At 45.2% G+C, this 24402-nt stretch overlaps 1 protein-coding gene across 2 annotated transcripts in view; it reads right to left on the reverse strand.

Moving 5' to 3' along the window:
* The window catches only part of LOC143376542 (discoidin domain-containing receptor 2), a 145448-nt gene that overhangs the window by 22139 nt on the left and 98907 nt on the right, over positions 1-24402 (reverse strand). For both annotated transcript variants that reach the window (XM_076827023.1, XM_076827031.1), the window contains 3 exons: positions 22145-22278; positions 7293-7398; positions 1461-1692 (listed from right to left, as the gene is read on the reverse strand). In XM_076827023.1, coding sequence (XP_076683138.1) covers positions 1461-1692; positions 7293-7398; positions 22145-22220 — 414 coding nt within the window. In that variant the 5' untranslated portion in view covers positions 22221-22278. The remainder of the gene's footprint in view (positions 1-1460; positions 1693-7292; positions 7399-22144; positions 22279-24402) is intronic.

A 24402-nucleotide genomic window follows, 5' to 3' on the forward strand; every position in this document is an offset into this window, starting at 1 on the left:
CGGTTAAGATTGTCAGATGCGCCCTTGAACCGAATTCGACTCACGATGAATCATTCGAAAGCTCGTTAAAAAGGAAACATTTGTGGCAATTTTCAACTTCGTATCTCCACCCGGAGGGTAGTAAAGGGCAAATATAGGAAATCAGGTTTTTGCCGAATTTCTCCTATACTAGGGGATGAAAAATTTTGAAAAAAATCAGAGGCATTTCTGTTATCGGGGCACATATTAGAGAATTGTTTCAGATTTTTAAATTGAAAAACCAAGCTGTGAAAAATAAAAACGCCAAAAATGCTGAAAAATGCCGATTGTGTATCGAAGCAGTCTAGGCACTATAATTATATTTTTACTGTAAGTACGTATCATTGTTACTATTGTCCTGAATTTTTTTCAGATTTTTCAATTTGGTGCGCCGCAGTTAAAAAAATTAAAAACCTTACATTGTAAAGTATCTACCGTATTTTCCAACGGCGTCGGTGGCGCAGCGGTAGAGTGTCGAGCTGCTATATCGCTGCGAACTTTTTAATAAACGTAGGTTCGAGCCTCGAACTTCCAAGTCTCCCCTTAAGTTTTATTTTCGTTAATTACATATATTCCCTAACTTTACGACACAACGATCAATATTTATTTTCAAATCTGAAAAAAATTCAGGACAATAGTAACAATGATACGTACTTACAGTAAAAATATAATTATAGTGCAAAGACTGCTTCGATACACAATCGACATTTTTCAGCATTTTTTGACATTTTTTATTTTTCACAGCTTGGTTTTTCAATTTAAAAATCTGAAACAATTCTCTAATATGTGCCCCGATAACAGAAACGCCTCTGATTTTTTTCAAAATTTTTCATCCCCTAGTACATGAGAAATTCGGCAAAAACCCTGATTTCCTATGTTTGCCCTTTACTACCCTCCGGGTGGAGATACGAAGTTGAAAATTGCCACGAATGTTTCTTCTTTAATAAGCTTTCGAATGATTCATCGTGAGTCGAATTCGGTTCCAGGGCGCATCTGACAATCTTAACCGGCTACACCCTTTCCCGGAACAACAAACACAGTCGGGACTGTTTCTTTCCGAGCGACGTACAACTTCCCGTCCTTCTTCAGCGCCTTCTGTTTCCTCTCAGCGAAATCACCGCTCCGCCCGTAAACTTCGCCTAACATCAATGTATTCGCGACAAGACCGGGGAAGCTTACTGGGAAAGCTTACTAAGTGTGTAATTCTCAACTTCCGACAACGCGCGAGAGTTTATTACACCTCGTCTCAAAGGGATTACCAATCTTCTTCTTCGTTTTATTCCCCCGCGAGGTGTCGGTAGTTTAATTACGCTCCGCCGCCTGCCATGCCTTCCGTTCAATGGCATCGAGGGCGCACTCGGCGTGGCTAATAAAAAAGCGCAATTGATACCTCTCAAGGAGTAAGCCGCTCAATTATCGCGTCGCCTTTGATATGAACTTACCTCCTCGCCGCGGACGTCCCTGTACCGGACCCACTTGCCCAGCTTCGGCCTCCAATATTCCAGCATGTAAGCCTCCGAGTATTCGACACCTTGGCCGTTGCCAAAGCGGCCTTGAGTGCCGGTGGCGGTGATCATGTGGACCGTGTGAAGATCGATCTCCAGCCACTCGCGCGGCTCCGTCGTGATCTGCTGCTTCGGGCACCAGGCACCACCGTGTCTCTCTTGCCTCAGTCTGCAACGGTAAACATTTACTCTCGGATTATCGGCCTTCCCTTTTTCCCCCCTACTGTTTCTGCTCCCCTCCCCTTGAGTTTCCTCCGTAGCGAGCGTTTTTAAGACGTATTAGCCCGGAAAATATGACTCGCCGGATCATTTCCTGGGAACTGACAAGGGAACATCTCGAACACGGAAATTCAAAAAATTCAAAAGCTTTCCGAATATGTAGGGAATTTCCTCCTGCTTACAACACAATTTTTGTTTTCCGCCCAAATTCACTCTAAGGAGGTGTAATTGACCCCCGAAAATCCGGTTAGTTTCCCATTTTCTGCTATAACTCGTAAACTGTAAAATCATTTTTTAACAAATCATAGATCTAATTAAAAGAAGTAACTTTTGTCGCGAAACTTTTCTTCTATCTCTTACAGTTCGCGAATTATAACGCAAAATCGGAACGTAGTCGAATTCTTAGGGGTGTTAATTCACCCTCTTTGAGTGAATTTTGACAGCATACAAAAAGTGCGTTGTAATCAGGAGGAAATCCCCTACATATTTACTAAGTTTCAGAATTTTTTGAATTTTCGGCTTCGGGATCTTCCCTCGCGAGTCTTGGCAAACTCTGCGGTAAGTCTAAGATATCGAAGATAAGTTCAAGACATCTGGTGATATTTGCTCCGGGCGAGGAATATTTATTCGAAGGAGACTGGTGGATTAGGGAGCTGTAGAACATAAACGGGCGTTCGTGAAATCAAAGGATTGCTGTATTTAAACTAATCTCGAATGTGAATGCATTCAGGCTATTGATACGAATAATTCCCCGTGTCCCGCAGTCCTCCGCTAATTCCCCGCAATCTTGTCACGGTCATGTTAATTGCGCATTAGCATGGAAAGTATCGGCACGATACAGACTTCTCGCCCGAACGCGTAAATCGTGCAATTACGCGCGGTAAACGCCACCAGTGCTCGGAACTCGATAAATATCCGCGAGTGTTGTCGGTTCGGCGGTGATATTCAATGTTGCACGCGGACGCGTCGCGATTGACGTGCCGATAACGATCTACCGATAAGACGAAAGCGAAAGAGAGGATGAAGGGTGTATAATCGGAAATGTTACATCGTCGCAGAAAGGAAATCGTATAAATACGTGATCCCCGTCGCGGCTGACGGATAACCGTCACCTCGTCGGGGCGATACGGGGTGAAATTATAATTTATCGATCGAGCCGAGCCACCGGATGGCATGAATTAAAGATGAGCACGGGCAACGCCGCGAGAACCGCGCACGGGGGAAGCCACTTGGAGAGCCGGCTAATAATTGTATTCGCACATACCTTTCGCGGGCTCGTCTATAGCATTAAAAAGCACCGTTGCCCCTCCATCCCTCTCCTCCGCGGCCGTGATTGCCGCGAATAAACGCGCGCTGCGAGGGGAATGCTGTCACGGATTCCGCCGACCGCGAAGAAAACCGACTGGGGGACGAGTCCCATCGAATCTAATCGCTTCGTTCCCTCGGTTGACGTCTCACTCGCCCATGCTTATTACCATTTCACTTTCTCATTAACCGCTATCTCTCTCCGTAAATGTTTCACCGCGGGCCGCTTGCCAGTACGTGCGCGTGCTGCTCGGCAGAGTGAAACTGTGATTCACGGAGGCCTCGTCGTGCCTCCTCTTTAACCCTTAACTGGTATCCGGGGGTCGCTCGTGACCCCAAGCACCCGAAGTTCGATGTACAATTTTCGGTTGTCTAAGTTGGTAAACTGAATTTCTAATTAATTTTATAATAATACTTTCTACGCTTATATTATTTTCTACATTACCTAGGAAGAAAATATTCATAGTGGTTGCTCTAGTGTCGACTTTACAAATTTCTGTGCCCTTTTTTATTCGGGGTCTGCCACGACCCCAGTACACCAGTCACGTTTGCCAAGAACAGTATACCAGTTAAGGGTTAACCGTGTGAATTATCAACGTAGCGATTTTCGGCGAAGGTGGGACGGCGCAAATGGAATTCGTTCGATTTCTGATTGGATTTCTTGGAGGGATGAAATTCTACTGTACTTCGCGTTTTGGCAGTTCTAATTGAGAATTCGTTGCGGTTTCACGAGGCATATCGGAAAATATAACGAACCTATGGTAATGAAATTGAATAATTCCCGTGGCTTTGCCCGGGGTCCATTCTCTTCGGCATTTTGCGATCAACAAACGTGTTATTGCCGTGAATTTCTCTGACACGCAGGGGCCGGATCGAACCCCCTCTTCGCGCCGTCACTTCCAAACTCAATTCCAACTTTAAAGAAGAAAAAAATAATGCGACCTAACCGCCCAGCCCGAGATTACTTTTCGAACAGCACCGCCCAGAGGATCGCAAAGGAACCGGCACCGCGATGCGAACACCTTCGAAAGCAGCCGAGGAGGTTGGTCCGGGCGAATCCACTGGGTCCACGGTTATACATATGCGCTAAACGAAACTGTTCCTCGCGCGATAAAGAGGCGAGCTAACGCCCTCTCTGAAGGGTCAGAATTTTAAGTGTTGCTTTGACGCTGGAGGAGAAGAGGGGCAGTAAAAGCTGGGCGGCCGACGGTGTCCCTGGCCGAGCTTTCGGCTGAGAGAGCGAGGAAGATCTTGAACAGGAAAGAAGCGGGGTAAAAGCGGACGGAAAGTGGCGGACGACGGAGAGAGTTGGAGCCAGGAAGATCAGTGGGAAAGGTAAATAGGTGGAGGGAGTGCGAGCGAGGAAGAGGAGGAAGGATATCCAGCAAGGCGAAAGACCATAACTCATAGCCCATTAAGAGAGCTCGAACTGCCTTGGCTGCCACTTTGATACAGTCCAGGGCATCAAAGACATTCCACGAGCGGGCGAGCGCGCGCCACCCTGCTCCGCGATAAATCTCCGAACCGATTGCGCCGACTTCAGCTGCGGAGCTGCCACGTCGGCGGAATCGCCGAAAGCTCGGTGCCTCGCGACGACCAAGCGGCCGATTATCGAGAGGAATGGTTTGTCGAACGCGAACGAAGGCAGTCAGTCGAGCTCCTCCGCCACGGGCTCGGGATCTGTCAGAAACGGGAATGATTTGTTGCCGCCGACGACAAGTGGAGCGAGAGAGAGAGGTCTCTCCAACCACGTCTCACGATGGAAACGTTCTTTCCGCGAATGTGCCGAGTTTCGACCGAGAGCGATGAAGTTCGAGAGACACGCGAGAGCTGGACGAACCCGAAGACAAACGATGTCGCTGCTGGGTCTGAGGGTGTCTGCTTACTCGCCTACACGAGTAGAATTTATTTTGATGGAGGGTGCGTTTGTCTCTTCGTGTTGCCGAGTTAATTTGGAGGGTACACTGCCGGAATCTGCGAGAAGCATAGAACTCTATAGTTACCATGACTCACTGCTTGGTTTCCTTTGAAGACTTTTAGTATTCCAGTGGCTCGGTAGTTTTAACGATACCTATCTTCGATTCGATCAGGTTTACTGTCTATCCCACTTTTTCTAAAGTTCGTGGATGCAATGCAGCCTTCGATCGGTAAGACTCTTTTTGAGGTACAAAAGATTTCTGGCAACAGACCCGTGGTTGACAAAGTATATCCCTCCTTGGAAAGGACGTGGTACCTCGAAAAGAGCGGAGTACACGTAATACGAGTTAGATGCGCGTATTTTAGGGTAAACGGGGAGTCGTATGGGGTAAATAGGGTATTCACCGGGAAGCCCGCAGTATCAGGAAGCCATGGAAATGCCGTTGAAGAAGGTCTAGACGGTCTACCCAGTAAAGAGCGCCAGCGACGATATCGGCATTGCATCGAAAAGGCTTTCCTTGCTTTATATCGTTCGGCCAGAAGAAAAATGCCGCGATAGCTTCTTATACACGTTAAGTCTCCAATTATCTATCGTGCCTTAATACCCTCTCGAAGAAACCCCGCGAACCATAAACACATTGGCGCTTTCTTCGCCTTTCTCTCAAACCCAATATCATTCCGGAAACTCTGACCACCACTACGCTGTCAAAGAAGTTTATAAATCTTCATTCGCGTCGTGGAATCCAGGCGTTCAGTCTATATACAATTTTAAATAGTCATAACTATTTAGTGCCTATCCTTGCATATTATTTATTATGAATATTAATTTGTTTTTCTCGAGAATCTTCCTCTCTCTTTAAGAACAACTTTATACAGTTTAAGCATCCAGTTTCTGTAACTTTTTAGTAGGCACATTCAGTTTGCAGTAAATTCTAGAACGTTCTGTCACCTGTCGACAGAAGTATCAGCAATATCCACACAGTAAATAAAACGTCTTAAAAAACACAGCTTGAAAAGAAGAAACCCTATCCAAGTGACTAAAGATGATTTCAGACTTCTGAATGGTCGTATGTCACTCGAGTCACTCCTCCTTTCCGCAGTAACAATAAAAATCGTCCCGCAAGACGTTATCGAAGAATTTTAAGATCCTCCCGGTGAAACGTCCGTCTGGGTTAAACGATTCGCGAGAGCCGGTTCATTAACGTCACGGGTGGTCCGGTTGGAACTCGATGGATTTCGACGTTCCCTCTGTATTTGCCTAGCTCTCCGTTCCTCCTGTGCGGAATGGTAATTATCTGACGCGTATAATCGAAGGAATACACGCGGAGGCCACGAGTTAACGACGCTTAAGAGCCTTCGGAACGTTCGACACGAATGGCCCTGCATGCGGGACATCCAGCCGTCATTAATCCTCATTGCGGCTTGAAGGCCGAATTAGACGTGCAGTTTAGTAGTCGGTGATTAATACGGTGACCGGTCGAGTCCCGATCGCGAGAGCTATCTCGTCCGTGGACAGGATGACGGACGGGAAGAGGATCATCCGTTTAAGCCGTAGAAAGCGTCCAGAGTCAGAAACGTTATCGCGCTCTCTCGATTGCAATCGCGTATTCTTTTTCTCCTGTCGATCTCCCGGCCGCACAATTGCGCCCGCATCGACGGCCTTTCAGAATGTCCTGGGGCTATCGATACGCTGACAAATCTGTCTTCGCGAGAACTCAATGCGGAAATATCACTTATCCCGATGACAAATTTCGTTCAAAATTTGTTCGATTCTATTCGAGAAATTATTAGCGTTAATTAAGCTTTAATTTATATTAATTAATTAACATTTACTTACGTTCTAGACGGTATAGGCTCTGTTTTATGTATACATCTTGTATATTAAGGGATTTCCCGTTAAATATAATAATAATAATAATAATTATTATATGCTTTGTAAAGTCCGTTAAAAATATGATGCACGAACTAAGAATTTTTTTTGTTTCGCTTTAATGCATCCTTTCTTTTTATTACATACTGCCAGAGTATTTGTGAGGGACTACTTCCTTCTGTGGATTAGTCGACTTTTTCGTAGTATATATTTTGAATAACTGATGGGAGAATTTCAGAGTGCCGTCAGTTTGCAGAGCCTTGCCCCAGGGAACGCTTCAATTTATCCCCGAATAGGTCCGTTTAACGAAGCGTGCTGATTTCGAGGAAATTGCATCTCTGTTCCCGCGACCGGTTCATAAAGGGGAGTTAATTTTATCATATTTCCGAATGCGTATTGCATCGCATCTGCATAATGCGCTCTATAAACGAGACGGTAATACACGGTAATTCACTCACCGTCCGTGATGTGGCCCGACGTTTCCGCTATCGAAACTCGAGCTCGCCGTGATGTCTGCATCGGGAATCACACCAGATTCCATCCCCAGGGGTGCGATGCATTGTGCTGCAAACAAAGGAAATTGCTTCGATTATATATACGTAACTGTGTTCGTTCCGCGCGCTCTTTAGCTGCGCCCGGATCGTGATCACCGTTCCGAACTCATTCGCGATGTTCCCAACGATTAGACCGTTGATTATACTACACCCTTGCGCGAACGTTTAAGAGAGAAAGAGCTTCTTAGGAGAAATCGTACAATTAAATCGGAGATTCAACTTCAAACACTGAACATTATTAGATACGGTAAAGGCAGGTAACATGGAACATCTCATATCAAAAGCTTGTCAAAAGCAGGGGAATTTGATTTTTTTTTTTAATAAAACTGATACGAAGCGACGAAGGAACTAATGCATAATCACATTTACACGGTTCAGGGCAGGCTAAAATTACCAAATTTTCGTGACTTCCTTCTTGTTAGTAACACTGACGAAGTCGATCATTTCATCCCAAAATTCTTCAGGATTAACGGAAGCGATTACTTTCAAAGTTTTTTTTACAGCAATGGATTAATAAAAATCCATAGGTAAGAGGAGAAACTTGGGTTCTACAGTATCTTTCAATTATTACCTGATTTATCGTAACAGACTGAAGTATGAACTCGCATTTACCGAAAACTAAGAAATATGGGCTTGGTCAGTTTCGCCAACAAACCAACGGTATACACTTCTCCGCACTCCACGACTTTTCCTCCGCCCCTGTTTCCACAACACACTTCATCCAGCTTTTCATTACACCCCTCGGACGCCGCTTCCCCGCATCGCGCGGCCCAAACAACTCGCCATTATGGCCAAGTGAACGAGGCCCCCCCGACGTTCGTATTTTTCGTCGACGCTCGCGATAATTGCCGTACCGAGAAACGCTTTTCAATCACGGCGCCGAGGCGCGAGAAACATTCTCGGCCGTCCGAAATTACACGTCTGAGGCGGGTTTCGTACGACGGCGAGGCACGCGAGGCGCTGATCGAGCCGCCGCGAATAAAAACGGCCATACTCGAGGAAAGCCATCAAAGCGGATCTGTTTACTCGAGCCGCGTGGAATCGGACTTCCCGGGAATAGGGAAATAATGTACGGCCGTTTAACGGGAAACCGTATCGCGGGCGAAGTCGCCCGCGGTTCGGCGAACGCGATATAAATCCGGCTGCAGAATTCGGTTGGGTGAAATGGCAGCCAACGACAGCTGTTTCCTGAACCTGCTCCAAAACCGTCAGCGACCATTGAGAGCTCGTTCGCTGGCCCAGCGACCTTACATCCGCGAACCTCTAACTTCACCCAGCTCACTGGCAGCTATATCGAAAGTTCCGAGGACACCTATATCTCTATTACATAATCGCGATGTGTAGATTGTTATTCAAAGCTGATATTCTCGGTGTCGCAATCGAGGGTTCGACGTCACAAGTCGGCGCTCGTTATTTTCAAAGCCGCCGCCGAGATTCGCGCTCATGGAGGAGCGAACGGTTCAACGACGCGTTTTTCCGCCAGACTAAAGTCCTAATCCGCCACACGAACTTTCCTCGTAAATAAATTTTTAACGAGATACACACACGGCTTCGGGGCGAAGTCGCGGCCGCGCACAAGTTTTACGAGTCGACGGCCGCTTATTTCTGGTAATTAACTCCTCCACACGGAGGCACTTGTTCCCGGGAGTTGAACCGGCGCGCGTGCAACACCGTTTTTGCCAGATGAAATTTCTCCACGTTGGTTTTTCGTTCTTCGCGCTGCAACCGCCCGCTGAACGCTGACACTGTACGGATTACGATGGTAATCCTTTCGACGGGAATTGAATTTGTTGGTCCTCTGTTTTGTCGACACTATGCTGCGTACTCAGCTGGACACGCGAAGTAATCAATAGTTGATGAATTTAGAAAATTCTGAGGGAATTAGAAGTTCTATTAGGAATAAGCTGGAGGTGTTATCTTGCTAAATTAATGTCAAAGAGTGTAGGGGAGACCGGGGCTAAAAGTTGCGATTTCGATAAAACATAAAAAATGTCTGGAAAATAATGCAGTTATTCTCTTCACTATTGACTAATTTCTGGTTAAATTTATTGTATTTTCTGATTTTAAGCTTGCATTTAATATATTGCAATAGGTTTTCCATGGAAAGTAATTTATTTGTGGCTGATCGAAGCGGAACTTCTTACCCCTATATGGGGCAAGTTGTTATCGCATTGGGGTAAGTTGATACTAAGATTTGCCTTTTAATGAAATATTTAATTTTCTAATGAAATAAAACAGAATTTTATTAACAATGTTTATTTATGAAGGTTCGGACCAACAAAAATGTATTATTTTTAAAAGAAAACCAAAACGATATAATAACCATAACTATTATCTTTGGTATACAAACTATAATCTACTAATCAGTCTTACATTCAACTGTATGTAGATACCTACTTATTGAAATTTGTACTTGTAGCCTACTGTGGACTCTTGTCAACATTGTAGTATTTTAATAAATCTCGATAGAATCATGTGGCAGATATTGAATTCTCTACCGACAGTTTTTATTTATCTTTACGCATAACGTCCCTTTCCGCCTGTTATTCATATGTTCGCATCTTAAAGCACAGCAGAAACAATTTATACATTTGCGGCGGGGCAAGTTTTTACGGTAACAACGTGCTCCTACCGACACATGTAACAATTTCAAAGACTATTCTGCTTATACATATATTCAAACGATAAACACTATTACATCATGTTCTTAAATGTCATTTGATCGATAAGAACGAATCAATCAGTAATATCGACGTTAAATAATTGAAATAGACCAAAAAATAATAATAGAAAAAATTTTACTTATCTGGTACGCGACTAATAGGTCCTAAGTCGCAGACGCTATTAAAGGGGGCGACAGAGTGGCGTGATCAACTCACACGGAAAAAAATAATTTAAAGTACAACGCTCTTTTTATTTTGAAGACAGAGCCGTCGGGACAACTTACCCCCGGAACTTTTAGCCCCGGTCTCCCCTACATACGAATTAAAACAACTCTAAGAGGATTCTGCAGTAATTATCACGCAAATGGAGCAAATCGTAGTAACAATGCGTGGATCGTACGAGAGTGATTGTTTGGAGAGCGAAAAGGAAGAGGGAGGAAAGCCATGCAAGTGGAGAAAGGGTTTGAGAGAGCGATTAGAGGGAAGTCTTGCTGTGGACAAGAGACAGGAGAAAATAAAACACAGGCTCGAGATTACGAGACGCATTCGAGCAAACACGCCAGTCTTGGTAATCCAAGTGCAGTTGGGAAAAATACAGTCGGAAATGGAGCATACCACTTGTGAGTCGAGAATAACCATAACACACTCCCTATTGCTATTCCTCGATGGAAGCAAGGCCGCTCTCCAACGATGGAGCAACTTGAATCCTGAAAGGTACAGTTTATTCTCCAAGTGGAGCAAATGCTTAAAAATGAAAACTCCAGCTGAACGTTAAATAGCTACTCAGTTATTCCAATAAAACAGAACCTCGCGTGCCTACTAGGTACATGGGCCCCGAATAAATGTATGTAACTTGTCAACATTCAGAGTCCACTATGTGCGTGCGCAGTGACATTTAAATTCCACTTATCCTACTTTCATTGTTGACCTCTTGGCGATATTACGAGTAAGATATCGACGCCCCATGGACAATCGTTAGTGTCATTCCCCGGATCTCTGATTCACCGCACCGCGAAGGACGCCGCAGGAACAAGCAAGGAACTTGTGTCGCCCGGTAGGCAGGTTCGATCCCCGTATTTATAGACATCCTGGAAAAGAACAGAGAAACGAGAGAAGAAGAAGTAAGTTATGCGACGTTTGGCCCGCCCCAGCCACTCATTCGGCGACCATAACTCTCGCGGAGTGACAGCTCCGAACGGAAGGGTGTGCGCCGCCCTCCATCCGCGAGAAGAGGGAAATTGAATGCCTTCGCAACCCCTCCGCGCCTCTTCTTCTCTCCTCCCTCCGCCATCTGGTCCTCCTTCTTCCCCTCTTAACCGCGTCACTGTCAAATTGATAACCGGCCCATTCTCCTGGGACGTCTCCTCTCCTCGAAACCATCGGCTTCCGTGGAAGCCGCGGAATGCTCGGCCAGGGAACCTTCCCTCGACCATTACCGTCGCGGGACAAGTTGATTTCGACGATTTAAATCATTTATACGGGGCCTACAGATGGGGAACGAAAACACGGCCGATCGAGGGTTATTGCACACCAGGGGATGGCTAGTTTAAATGACAATCATGGGTCTGCGGAAGGATTTTGAACCTTTACAATGCTCAATAGGAACCCGAATGATTCTACTTTTATTTTTTTAAATAAAGTGGTTGCATTGGGCCGACGAAAAACCTAAACACACAGAAGTGGAAGCACGAATAGCCTACCCTGAAAGGTGAATGAGTAGCCATTTCAGAAAGTGTACGGTAATCGTAACGCATCTTCCGGTTCAGAATCTCCCTACAAATTTAGCACAGTCCACAGATTTTTCATGTCAGCGCGGAACAGAACGTTGAGCAAATTAAGGGGTTATACTTAGTCAGACGGGCGAAAAGTGGCGAATGTTTGTAATTTTTTTTTGAAGAAGCGGAAGCGTATATTTTCACAAAACTTTATGCGCTTAAAAGAGCAACATTTAAAGAACATTTGGTAATTTTTTCGTAGAAAAATATTTAAGTTTAGAATAAAATAACAAGCGACATCCAAGAAGCATTTTTAAAAATTTGGTTTTGCGGTGAGCACTGCCATTCGGAACCAGATTATCTAAAATAAAAAGACACAAAAGATTTCGTTAGTATATTAATATATCCTCTTGTTGTCGGAGAGAATTTTCCGAAATATTAATTTAAAACAAAATGGCGGCTATTTAAAGTTGAAATCCTGATTTTGTCGTGCAAAAATCACGCGAAAAATCAGGATTTCAACTTTAAATAGCCACCATTTTGTTTTAAATTAATATTTCAGAAAATTCTCTCCGTAAACCTGAGGATACTAACGAAATCTTTTTTGTTTTTTGATTTTAGATAATCTGGTTCCGAATGGCAGTGCTCACCGCAAAAGCAAATTTTTAAAAATGCTTCTTGGATGTCGGTTGTTATTTTATTATAAACTTAAATATTTTCTACGAAAAAATTACCAAATGTTCTTTAAATATTGTTCTTTTAAGTGCAAAAAGTTTTGTAAAAATATACGCTTCCGTTTCTTCAAAAAAAATTCACAAACATTCGCCTATTTTCGGCCGCCTGACTAGGTATAACCCCTTAAGGGGAATAGGCAGTCAGATCGCTCGAAAATCAAGTATTTTTTGCGAATTAATTACAAGGAGATGAATACAAATTGTGACTACTTAGTACTTTTGGATAATGTATGGTAATATTATAAACAGTAAAAAAAAATTATTTGAATAATATATACATATGTATGACAGTGCTACAGGTGCCTGATATATAGGTGTTTTTTTCTGGAGCCGCTGTAATTTTGCAGTGATTCTGGCCGTAACAAAATTGAATTATGAAATGTTCTCTGAAATTGATACTTTGCCCTGAACCTATTGAAAAAGAAAAAATAAATCAAAATTATGAAAATAGCGGCTATAAAACGGCAAATATTAAAGAAACTTGATTTCTCGCCATGGAAAAGAGACATTTTATTATTTTTCTTACCAAAACAGAAGTTTTCACAGACTTGCGCGTAGGTTCAGGTCGTAACTAGGCATGTTTCACATATGCTGAATTTTTTTTTCAAATCGACTTGTACCTCCGTTTTTCGCAATCACTGCAAAACTAAGAGGAATTATGATTCCGCGAATAACGCGTCGACCTTTTCGGCTGTAAAATCCTTAATTTTGCGAATTTTAACATCAACCAAACGGCATTTTACTCGGGACGGGTGGTACTTTCGAAAACTACAAAAAAATCGAGTTTCTGACTGCCTAGTCCCCTTAAGTAGAAGGAAAGGCAGCCCTTGGTTGGACAGCGAAAGAAATGGAAAGGAGGTGAGATCAGCTTAGAGCCTGAAAGCGAGATTTTCTATCTCGCCGGATTTAATAATTCCACCTCGGTCCGCCTTTGTTAACTCCACAATTATTATTAATGACGATGTACGAGGGTCGGCGGTCTGGCCTCGTCGCTGCCGGCTCCTCGCCTTGTTTTCCTCCTGCACGGGCGTGAATGTAAATTAATTACTCGCCGGGTCTTTCGCGAAAAACATATTAAGCGCCCCACCTTATTACGGCACGATATTACGGCATAAATCATGACTCACTTACGGATTACTATTTTTCATGCCGACGGCAGCGGACGGCCCCTCGACGGAACGAAATCCCGAAATCTCTTCTCGCGCAACCGAACCCGCCCTCGAATAACCCCACTAACGACTTTCGAAACGAAGAAACATCCGCCCTTTGCCGCGAGTATTTGTACTTGGAGCTATTTGGCCAAACTTTAAAATGAAGACGAAGAGCTGCGAACTCGCTTCGCTGACACTTTAATGCGCACGGGGCTACATTATTAATGGGCGATGTTCTGATGGAATATTTAAAACTCAGATATATATTTAAACACCGAATGCTTTATTTTCCAGCTGTACCTATTATAAGTTTGCCCCCACCCTGTAATGAGTTCTCAATGTGCGCCGACCGTGAACGTTAATTTCAATCCTCGTTAGTGTTTTCCTCGAATATCGGGGGTTGACGCGTAACTTACGTTCAACTCCGACTGGCACGTAATTACGACGTGACATGTTTAGAATATTCTATACACTCCACCTCCGGTCTCGTTCGAACCTAGCACCGATACTGAGAATCGCAAGAAAACAAAGCGAAGAGGAACTAGATGTGTACCAGCACTCAACCAGGATACGATCCCCTTTAATTACCCTATTATCACGACGAGCAGCGCGCTTTTTATTTACTCAACCGAATCAGCAGGTGGATACCTGCCGCGTTGTTTTCTCTCCTCCACGGTGCGAGGCCCATCTTCCTCATCGAGGCCAAGCGAAATTAGAACGAATGTTTGGAAGAGCGACGACCCCGGAGACGTGGGTCCGCGTGGCCCTCCCTGTTCGGGCACGCGTGCACCCTTTCGGGAACGCCAGCAACACCGAAACACAATTTTCCCCGGGTATTGTTGGAACCAGGGAGCCATTTTCGTCTCATTCAGGGAAAACAAACAGTCGTTGTAGGCGGAAGATAGCGCGAGCGTGGCGCGACAGGGCGCAGGCCCGTCGCTCTGGCGCCGGGACGGCTGCAGAAACGGAAGTACTACTTTTACACGGCCCTCTCGCTCCCCTGGCCATTCCACCCCCTTCCTTCGCCAGTCTTTTTGCACCCTTCTTCGCCCTACAAGCGACCCTCTTCTGCTAACCTCCCCACGGGTGCGACCCATCCCCGGCAGTCTTGGAATCACCGTCTCGAGTTGCGTGCACCGCTTACCTCCTCCCCGGTCTCCTCCGGGGGTCGAAGCTGCAAACCCCTTTTGTAGGTACGTGCCTCGTGGCGAGCATGTGTTACGGTCGCTTCCGTGGCCTGGATTTATCAAAAGCGAGGCTGGCTACGTCGCCCTGGGGGCGAGAGTTATGTTTCTGACCTCGGATGCCTTGGGATATCGCGTCGCTGCGCGGAGCTCGTTAATCGTGCCATCGTACGACTTTGATGTCGTGTCGTGTACAGTGTGCTACGTGAAACGTGGATCTAACCGCGGGCAACGATTCGGTACGTGGATATAACAGAGAGAGGGAAAAGGGTAGCGATGAATACTGACGAGGCTCGCGAATTCATCCCCTTCGACATTATCCACGGAATAAAGTCATCGACGTCAATTTCGTCCTCGAAACGAATCTCGAGATCGCCCTCGATCTCCTTCTCAATCACAATCGGGAGGCAGAATTCCGAAGGGTGGCTGCTGCAATGTACTGACCCTTTCTTATCGTTTTTCTCCGAATTTCTCTGTAAATTTGATTCACACTAATTACTCAAATACTGGGTAAATGTAAATACTGCGTCATCCCTGCTACTCATCGTTAACTTAGCCAATGCGTCACCTATCCAAAATCCTGCAATTCTGCCCTATCCCGTCATCCCCTCTCTTACATTCGGAAACCTTTAAAACCCATCGCAGTCCCTTATCCTAGACTCTAGAGCATTATTATTCCAAAAGCCACCAGTGTCAGTCACGGAGACAAGTTAAAACAGTTGAATCTCCAATATTCTTAATTTAATTGAATAAATATCTTTATAAGTATTATTCGTAAAAACGATAGTTTAAATTATCCTTGTGTCCATTACACAGCAACCCTTCATCGACGGCGCACGACTCACGGATATAGTGTTCGCCTTCGTGGCCTGGACTTATGAAAATACAGATCCACGGGTCGGATTGACGGCTGCCCTTCGAACCCGAAAGTCGACGGATTATTACACTCGGCGTCGACGTCTGACGTCTGACAGTTGACGTCCTTTCGCCGCGTGAAAGCTCGAGGCGCGTCCCCTCGGAATCTTCAGCCCTTCCCCCCTCGCGGTCGATACAGGAGTTGGGAATACGCCGCTGAAGAGTCGTGTAAGTCGATTGCGCTCCACTCTTGGATGATTTACCCCCGGGATGATCACAGAGAAGACGTGTGAAGTTTGCTGGTCGGGCGTGTAAACCGTCGGTTCTGGCACGTGATCAAGCCTGACGAGATCGAGGCGCGAAACGGGGTAAGAAACAGATGTCGGGACACCCGCTTGGGAATGTTTACGCCGGGAGGATTTTATATCCGAGAGACATACGACGCACACGTGCACCGCGGCCCCTTTGTCGCTGCCAGCAATTCGACGAGTTTAAACAAACTCCGCGAAAGTAGAGCCGCGATGTTAATGACGCCGCCAGGCCGTACAAAGGAGTGACAAATCGCAACGATCGCCGCGACGTGTTGTGATGGGCGTGTCAGTGCGCGGGCTGCCGCTGGACGGATAAACAGGGGGCCTGGAATTTTCAAAAAACCTACAAAAACTGCCTTCAGACAGAGGGCGGCAGCGCGGTCGGAATAGGGAGTCTAAATTTCGGCGGTGGAGCAGTTTATTTATCAGCAAAAGAAAGATGCTGAGCCCCGTGCAGCCTTCCCCCACAATTGGAATCCACTAATCCCTGTTTGTCACAATGCCATAACAAAGTTGTCTTATCGATTATCTCGCCGCAAGGGCTTCCCGGAGGCATTCAGATGTCCTACTTATCATTCCCTAAATTTAACCCCGTCGTATTTTGCTCTTACAATGCAAATTTCATCGGGGAAACTCTCCACAGTGATTGAGAACGACAAATTTATTTGCCTCACGAAACGTATCGAAATGGGAGGGAAATTCTGAAGGCATTCCCTTCTCACGGTCCATATCAATGAGTCAATGCGGATTAAAAATCGCCCCGAATTCCAGGGGCTTCTAAGATGCCGGACTCCGTGAGATTCCAGCGAGCCAGTCAGAAATCAGCATGGCACGCCGTCGCTGTGGGGCGCTCTAGCGCTTTAATTGTCACCCAGTTATGTTAATACGTGGACAATTTCATCGGTGGCATTCGCGGACCTAATGGATCCTGCGGACAATTGGAAAGGAGGGGTGTCCTCGCGGAGGTACGAGGGAGGCAACGGACCGATGACAATGCCATAACTCGGGGGGGGGGGGGTGGGCTTCCGCGTAACGATTCTCCACCCTGGACACGCTCTCCCGCTCGTCCTGGACGTGTCGTCGACAATATGCACGCGCGCGTACACGCGCATCCGCTTTATCGCTCGACGCCTACGTGCACGAACGAACGGCGACCTGTATGTTATTGTTATCAACATTCGATTCGGTTCACGTGGCGGTGTTTGCGCGAAATTACTGTAATATTGTTACCCCTACGGTTGGTTTCGCGCGCAACACGGGGTGTAATGTTCCTTATCGAATGTGCCATAAAGATTTTACCGCGCGCCCTGTGTTATCCCAGTGTGTCCAATTTTAATCGTAAGTTGACGTACAATATCAACCACGTTTGATTGTAGGGGTTCCAATTTTACTTCAACCAGTGACAAATGGGGATGATGTACAGTGGATCGCATTAATATTCGGACACTTTTTAAAATCGCATAACTTTTTTAGAATCGGTCCAAACAACTTGAGTCTTTTTTGAAAAGCTGGAAGGATTAGTTTGCTAACTGACGCGTTTCGTCGTTTTGAAAAAAAATATATTTGGTTGGAATAGCGAAAAGAATAGTAAAGGTCGATTTTTAAACTTTTTTTTGTGAGCTTGTAATGAAAATTAAAAAAAATCTGTTTGTAAAATTTCATCAAAATCGGTTAACGTTGCTCCGAGCTACAAACGTTTAAAGATCGCAGAATAAGATCGAGAATCGCTGATTTTGATGAAATTTTAGGCACGTATACAACTTACTGCAATCTACAAACTGTTTTTTTTTTAATTTTCATTACAAACTCACAAAAAAAAGTTTAAAAATCGACCTTTACTATTCTTTTCGCTATTCCAACCAAATACATTTTTTTTCAAAACGACGAAACGCGTCAGTTAGCAAACAACTCCTTCTAGCTTCTCAAAAAAACTCAAGTCGTTTGGACCAATTCTAAAAAAGTTATGCGATTTTAAAAAGTGTCCGAATATTAATGCGAGTCACTGTAGGTACACGGTTCAGATGGTAGTTAGTATGCATACAGAATTTATGTAAATCAGATCTGTTTGATTTAATTTTCAAGTTATAATCGTCTATAGAGTAATTCCCACGCTTAATGGTACGCTTCGTTTAAAAAAAATAAGAGCTCTTAAGTATGACTAATGAATAACAATGCGTAAGGGAAACAGGAAACGATTGGATCAAGTGCTGCATTGAACGCATCATTCTCAAAGTAAAGTCACGCCGTTTTTCCCTCGTTCCCACGAACGGGCTGAACTGGATGATTCATGTAACCAAGACGGGCCATAGCTCTTCTCTAAGTGAAGGTAGGAAAAAATGGGAAGAACTTTGTATGGTAGAGGAACTCGGACTTCTTGTGACTGCACTTTTTTCACTGGAACATATTCATAAGCTATAATTATACTATCTTCAGTAATTACTCTACCTCATTACTACTTCCCTTGTACAAATTCTAAAGCTAAATGAATGCCAATCAAGCCTCCACTTTCTACTTCATTGTCAAACCGCATATTCCTCTTCAACTCGACATACTTAAAGCTCCAAGTCCTTCCACTATACAGAACCATCGCGACTACTTACACGAACATACATTATTCTTACAAAGATTTAAAAAAGAAAAAAACGAATCAGACGCAATGGCAAAGGGCAAGTTCGCCCACATACCTCGCCAAAGTATCATTCTCCGCGCCCCGGTCGTCGCCCATATTCGAAACCGAAAATATGTCAATTTCCTCACGTACAGTAGTAACTACCAATCCCTAGGGGGTATTCGGACCACGTCGCGGTTCGCTCCTTTTCCCAGCAATCTCGCGAGTCGACCGTGACGGGACGCGCGCGCGAGGCGGGCACAGGCGTGCCGTCGCGTGGCGTGGAGCACCACCAAGCCGCGTGGAACATGTGCACAGTGCATACCCGTGCACCCCGGCAACACACGAAATGGAACTGCGAGGGCCCCTTCTCCTCGCGAGAGTGCGTGCACGCGCCTCTGTGTGCGCAAGCTGGCGCTACGCGTGCAGAGAGGGCTAGACCGGTGCAGAGTCGGGCGGACCGCAATCCGACCGACGTACAACATGTTTATGTATCGCAGGCAACATTAACATTGCAATTTATGCGCGCTTTAACTGCCCCGCAGCCCTCCCGGCCGGCCCTCGTCCTCTCCGCCAGCCTCTGGCCCGCTTAACACGACCGCGAATTTACCAACGCGGTTCGACGCACAAGTTCACTCACCGCAGGAGGGCCGATATCCCACCCCCGCGCCCCATCCCCCTTCACTCCTCTGACTCGTCGTTCTAGCTTTCGTCGACTCCACGCTATTTATATTTCGTCGATCCTTACTTATTGTTTCCGGTCAGCGACTTACGATCCCGGGACTTCTTAAACTCGACCGGGAGGAGTCACGTGGGACATCGGTTCTTAGGTGCACGGTGGTTAAGGATGTCCTTTTTTCGCGAGTTTATGGAGCCGGGAATAGGTGACGGGTGCATTCGCTGGTATGCCTGGACTCGAGGGTGCAAGGGAGTAGAGGCGAGGGTTGGTGTAGAGATTTCAGATTGCAGGCGTGATGGAATCTATCGCTTGTAGTAACCCCTTCGGAACTCGTGGTGCGCGTAGCGTCGTATAGTCTATTTTCGATTCGCGGCAGACTTACATTGCGAGATCACAGACATAACACTCAATTCCTTGGATCGTATTTAAGGGATCATACTGCTTCGCTCCTTGGAACGTTGAATATGTAGTTACGTGTAAGATTGAAACTTATGGGAAGCTCAAATGACAAATGAAATAGTAAGTACAAGATACCAATGTTTGTTCTTATTGCAAGGAATAATCAAGACACGCTTGAGTTTTCAGTAGAATCAGACACTGCATATCCGACAAGTTACTATCATAGACTTGCACTACTTAAGGGGAGGTTCCGGTCTAGAGTCCCAAAAAATAGGTGATATTTGGGAATTAATTAAAGGAAAACTACTATATATAATTTAATGGGATTTTTTGCATTGCATTGAGGATGTCTTAGATTATAGAAATATATTTTTTGTTTTGTAATTAATCATTGCAGACGGAACTGGGGAGTCGTTAAAGTCAAGGCGGCAAAAAATTGATCCAAATCAGTGGGACCTGTATCTCCAAACGTTATTATCTGATTCGACTGAAACTTTTTTTATTTTAAAGAATATACTTCTGGCTAGGGGGGAAACCAGACAAAATTACAAAATAGTGAAAATTTATCATTTTTAAAGGCGTTGAAAGGACGAAAAGTATAGGGAAAAAGTGGTTTCACACTTCAAGTGTCGTTATTCTCACAAAAATGTCATTTTTGTAATTTTGTCTGGTTTCCCATCTAGTCAGAAGTATATTCTTCAAAGTAAAAAAGTTTCAGTCAAAAGCACGACTATAACGATTGTTTGGTATCAAAGTAATTTAGCGTCAAAGAAACTAACGATTTTACGTATCCAATAGTCTACTACCCCCTTAAGGGGAAAATCTTATTCTTTGGGCTAAAACATAGCGAAAGTTTAGATTTTTGTTTAAGAAACTAGCGGATTCGAATAATGTCAAATTTGGACCATGTTTTTATGCATGTTTGAAGAAGTTGTAGTTTTTTTTTTATTAATTTTTAATAATAAATATAGGAGTTATGCCTGATCGACCATCATCCCGCCGTTTTCCGCTGGTGTGCACGATATTTTTGTAACCACTGAACCGATTACCTTCAAATTTGGCCTGTAGATCCAACATACTTTGATATACCTGATATACTTTGATGAACCAGGATTCCGATAAGTTATATACCTTAACGAAAGTTAAAGTTTCAAACCTTTCAATTTGAAAACTCTCCATACTCCTCAACAAAATTTTGTATTTCTTAACAACATATTTTTTGGGAAACGCCCATTTACTTTTCCGTTTTAGATTAGCAGGAAGATAAATATCACGCACACCAGCGGACAACGAATTTTGCGCAGCATGTTAGTCGATCCTGTATAGCTCTTATATTTGTTATTAAAAATTAATAAAAAAAACACTAATGCTTCCTCAAAGATGCATCAAAACATGGTCTAAATTTCAGACAATTTGGTAATCGCTAGCTTCTTAAAAAAAATCCCCAATTTTGCTATGTTTTTAGTCCAAAGACTAGGATTCCCTCCTTAACTCCTCAGTCCATTATATTCGATCTTCTATAATCGTCATCGTAACGGCAAGCATTCGGCAAAATTTCCCTTCCGCGCACTTCCTCTCGTTCCTACTTCGAAAAAAGCGCCTCCACGTTCCCCGCCCACTCCGTTAAACATTCCGCCGCCTTCGGATCTATTTCTTTCCGAAACTGTTATGTATATCGCTGCACATAGACCCGGGAGGCATGTAACCAGACCAACGAAACACCAACATCTCTCCCCTCCCCATGACCATCCATCTTTCGGTTTCGACCCCGCGGAGGAAAGAGGGCGCGCGAGGGGGGGGCGCGAAATACGTTTCGCAGACGCGGGGTTCGAGCTCGATTTCACGAACGAGTACCTGAAAGCCTTTCTTCCGCGAAACTCTTGGCTGGATACTTTGCAAGTTTCTCGGCCTGTTTACCTGACACGAGGGAGGGTGACTCGGGCTGCCTGGTATCCGTGGCCAATGGGACGGAAAGCAAGCCGAGCAGAAACCGAGGCCGAGGTTTAATGCGTGGCAAATGGGAGCGCGCCCCGCAAGGGCAACCGGGATGCCTGCTCTGTTTTTTATCGGATGCCCCGAACCTGGAGGGCCTGCTACAGGCGCGAGAATTATGGTCCCTCGGATGTAAACACGTAGCCCTGCACCTCGTCCACGGCGTGCCGACACTGGCAACCAGGAGGGATTGATTTTCTGCCAGGAACGGCTACCGCGCGCCGTCGATGACAAGTTCAAGTGAACTTTATCTCCGTGCGCGGGATTCGGGAAAGTTTAGAGAGCCGGGGCGAGATCGACAGCTTGCCACTCTTCATTCGATTCTCCACCCCTCCCCCGGAGCCGGTGTCTCGTCGCCGATTACGTCTAATTGAGGTTCGCCGGACGGGAAGATAACCGAAAAGGCGCGCCTGAATATTTGAACAACACGATGGCAGCGTGGAAGCCATCGCTGTGTGTACTCACATATGTCTATAGATCGTCCTCCGGAGAAACAGAGGATCAATAGGTAGAAGATGAGGCACGTCTGCAGGTAGTCCATGGTGTGGCGTCGATGGATCCTCCGCTAGCCAGTGGTCATCGAACTCCCATAACCGCTTCTGTAACAACACCGACAGGCAGATGTGAAACACGCGCTAACGAGGACGATAATCGTGAAGGATATATTCACTGGTGAATCTCCCATCGTACAGAGCCGTACAGTTAAGCTTACGATAACGTAAGAATTTACGCAACAGCAGGTATCATTATCAAGTAATCAAGGAATGCGTGAGGCCAGCCGGTACCAAAGAAGTCCCCACCAACTCTCGACCAAAGACCTTCTTTCCAAACAATTTAATCAGTCCCGATCTTAGCGAACTCACCCCCCACGGCACAGGAGAAAGAGATTAGAAAATCGCGCAAGCGTTGGCGTAATGTTCGTCGTAGTCGGGTGGAGAGCAATTAAACGTAAGTTCCGAGGAAGGCGTCTGGCTGGGGGCGCGGGGAACTGGCGGGCGAACGGACGAGAGCTAGGATCAACGTAGAAAAACAGGCTGGAAGCGGCCGTTTCGGCCTCCCCGTGCTTTTCGTCGGGGTGAAATGGCGCGGCTCTCGTACCGGACAGATATACGAGCGGTACAGCAGCCACGGACAAAGAGCTACATTCACGCCAGCAGCCATTACGCGTCATTATCGAGATTAGGATCGGGAGTTCGGCCGGGAAAGAGGCGGAAGGGAGATGGAAAAAGGGCACGCATAGCGAGAGATAAGCGGAGCGAGAAAGAACGTAGGAAGAACGCCGCGGGGACCTTTGGCTGGCTGTTCTTCTCTCCAACGATGGGGCGAGCTCGTGTGTAGCGGATGCTGATGGCGCATGGAGGGTTGCCGCGCAAGCGGGACCAGGAACAGGGGGAGAGGGGGCCAGGACTGTACTTTATTCACGGTGGTGCCGTCGTGGCGCGTACCGCAAGGAAAAAAGCAAGGAGGGTTCCTCGTCGGAGAGGCCATAGGCGAGCCTTCACATTTTGGCTAATTAACGGGGAGCTCCTTCGACTACCGACTGCTACTTCGCGATGCTTATCTGGCGAGTTTAGGGCCCGCATCGCAGCCAGCTCGTTATTCAACCGCGACACAGTGGGCCAGATCGAAGAATTAGCTGTTCACAAATATTTTAACGTTATTTCGAGAGTTAAAGACCGCAGTATACAGGTCGTTGAATTCGTCTTGACGTCAGCTATAACATTATTAAGTAAAAAATATATATATATATTGACAATTAAAAAATCAAGGGGCTCTTAATATTTTATTTAAAAAAAATTATTTTGATTTTTCATACTGAGATTTGTAGAAGAGATGCTATGTTTTCTCGATACAAATGATTCAACTGAGAGCTAGCAGAAAGTTCAAATGTTTATCAATGGTCGTACAATGTAAACAACGCGTGACATGAGCCTATGCACCCTTAAGATCCGCTGGGTGTTCGGCAACGCGTCTCGTGCGACGCGACTCGTCGCTGAACTGCGTCACGCGACGCTTTAAACAATAATAATTTAGAAAATATTCCACTTTGATAGAACGCAGAACTCTTTAAAACTTTAAAGATATCCCTTGGCAAAGGTGAAAAACTTTGACGATTCTCTTTAGTTCACCGAGTATTAATTTTTTAAATAAATTATGAACAATAATTTTTAATTTCAGGTGCGTTCACAATATAGATATATGCTATTCATAAAAACAAAAAATGAGTACATAATATTTAATAGGTTTTCCGGAGCATCAATATGAAAAAAGGTAATTTTTCCGATGAAAAACAGTATTGATAAAAGCCTGATTTTTCAATGCTTGTTTTAACCACAATTTTTAATAAATTTCATTAATGTTATCGTTTTCGAATGTGATAGACATTTAGATTTTTTAGAAAGATAGAATTCGATTTTTTGGCAAATGAACAGCTAGCTCTTCGATCTGGCCCACTGTGCGCGGAGGGAAAAAATCCCGGCCCGATGACGCGTTTCTTGTAGAGTCCCGAGAATGTACAGGGAGCTTCGCTATTTGTGAGCATAACATCGTGGGATGAATTCAGCGAGTCGATGTGGTAGGAAAAAGTTGCTACAAACATATGTATTCGGAATGGGCCCCGTTATCGTAAGTAACGCCCGTCGCGGAATCTCCAAACGAATCGAATTCCAAATGCAGGGCCACTCTTCGAGTACCGTACAGAGGAGACAGGGTGGGAGCGGGGC

This window comes from Andrena cerasifolii, chromosome 1, assembly GCF_050908995.1.
Source record: "Andrena cerasifolii isolate SP2316 chromosome 1, iyAndCera1_principal, whole genome shotgun sequence".
NCBI lineage: Eukaryota > Metazoa > Arthropoda > Insecta > Hymenoptera > Andrenidae > Andrena > Andrena cerasifolii.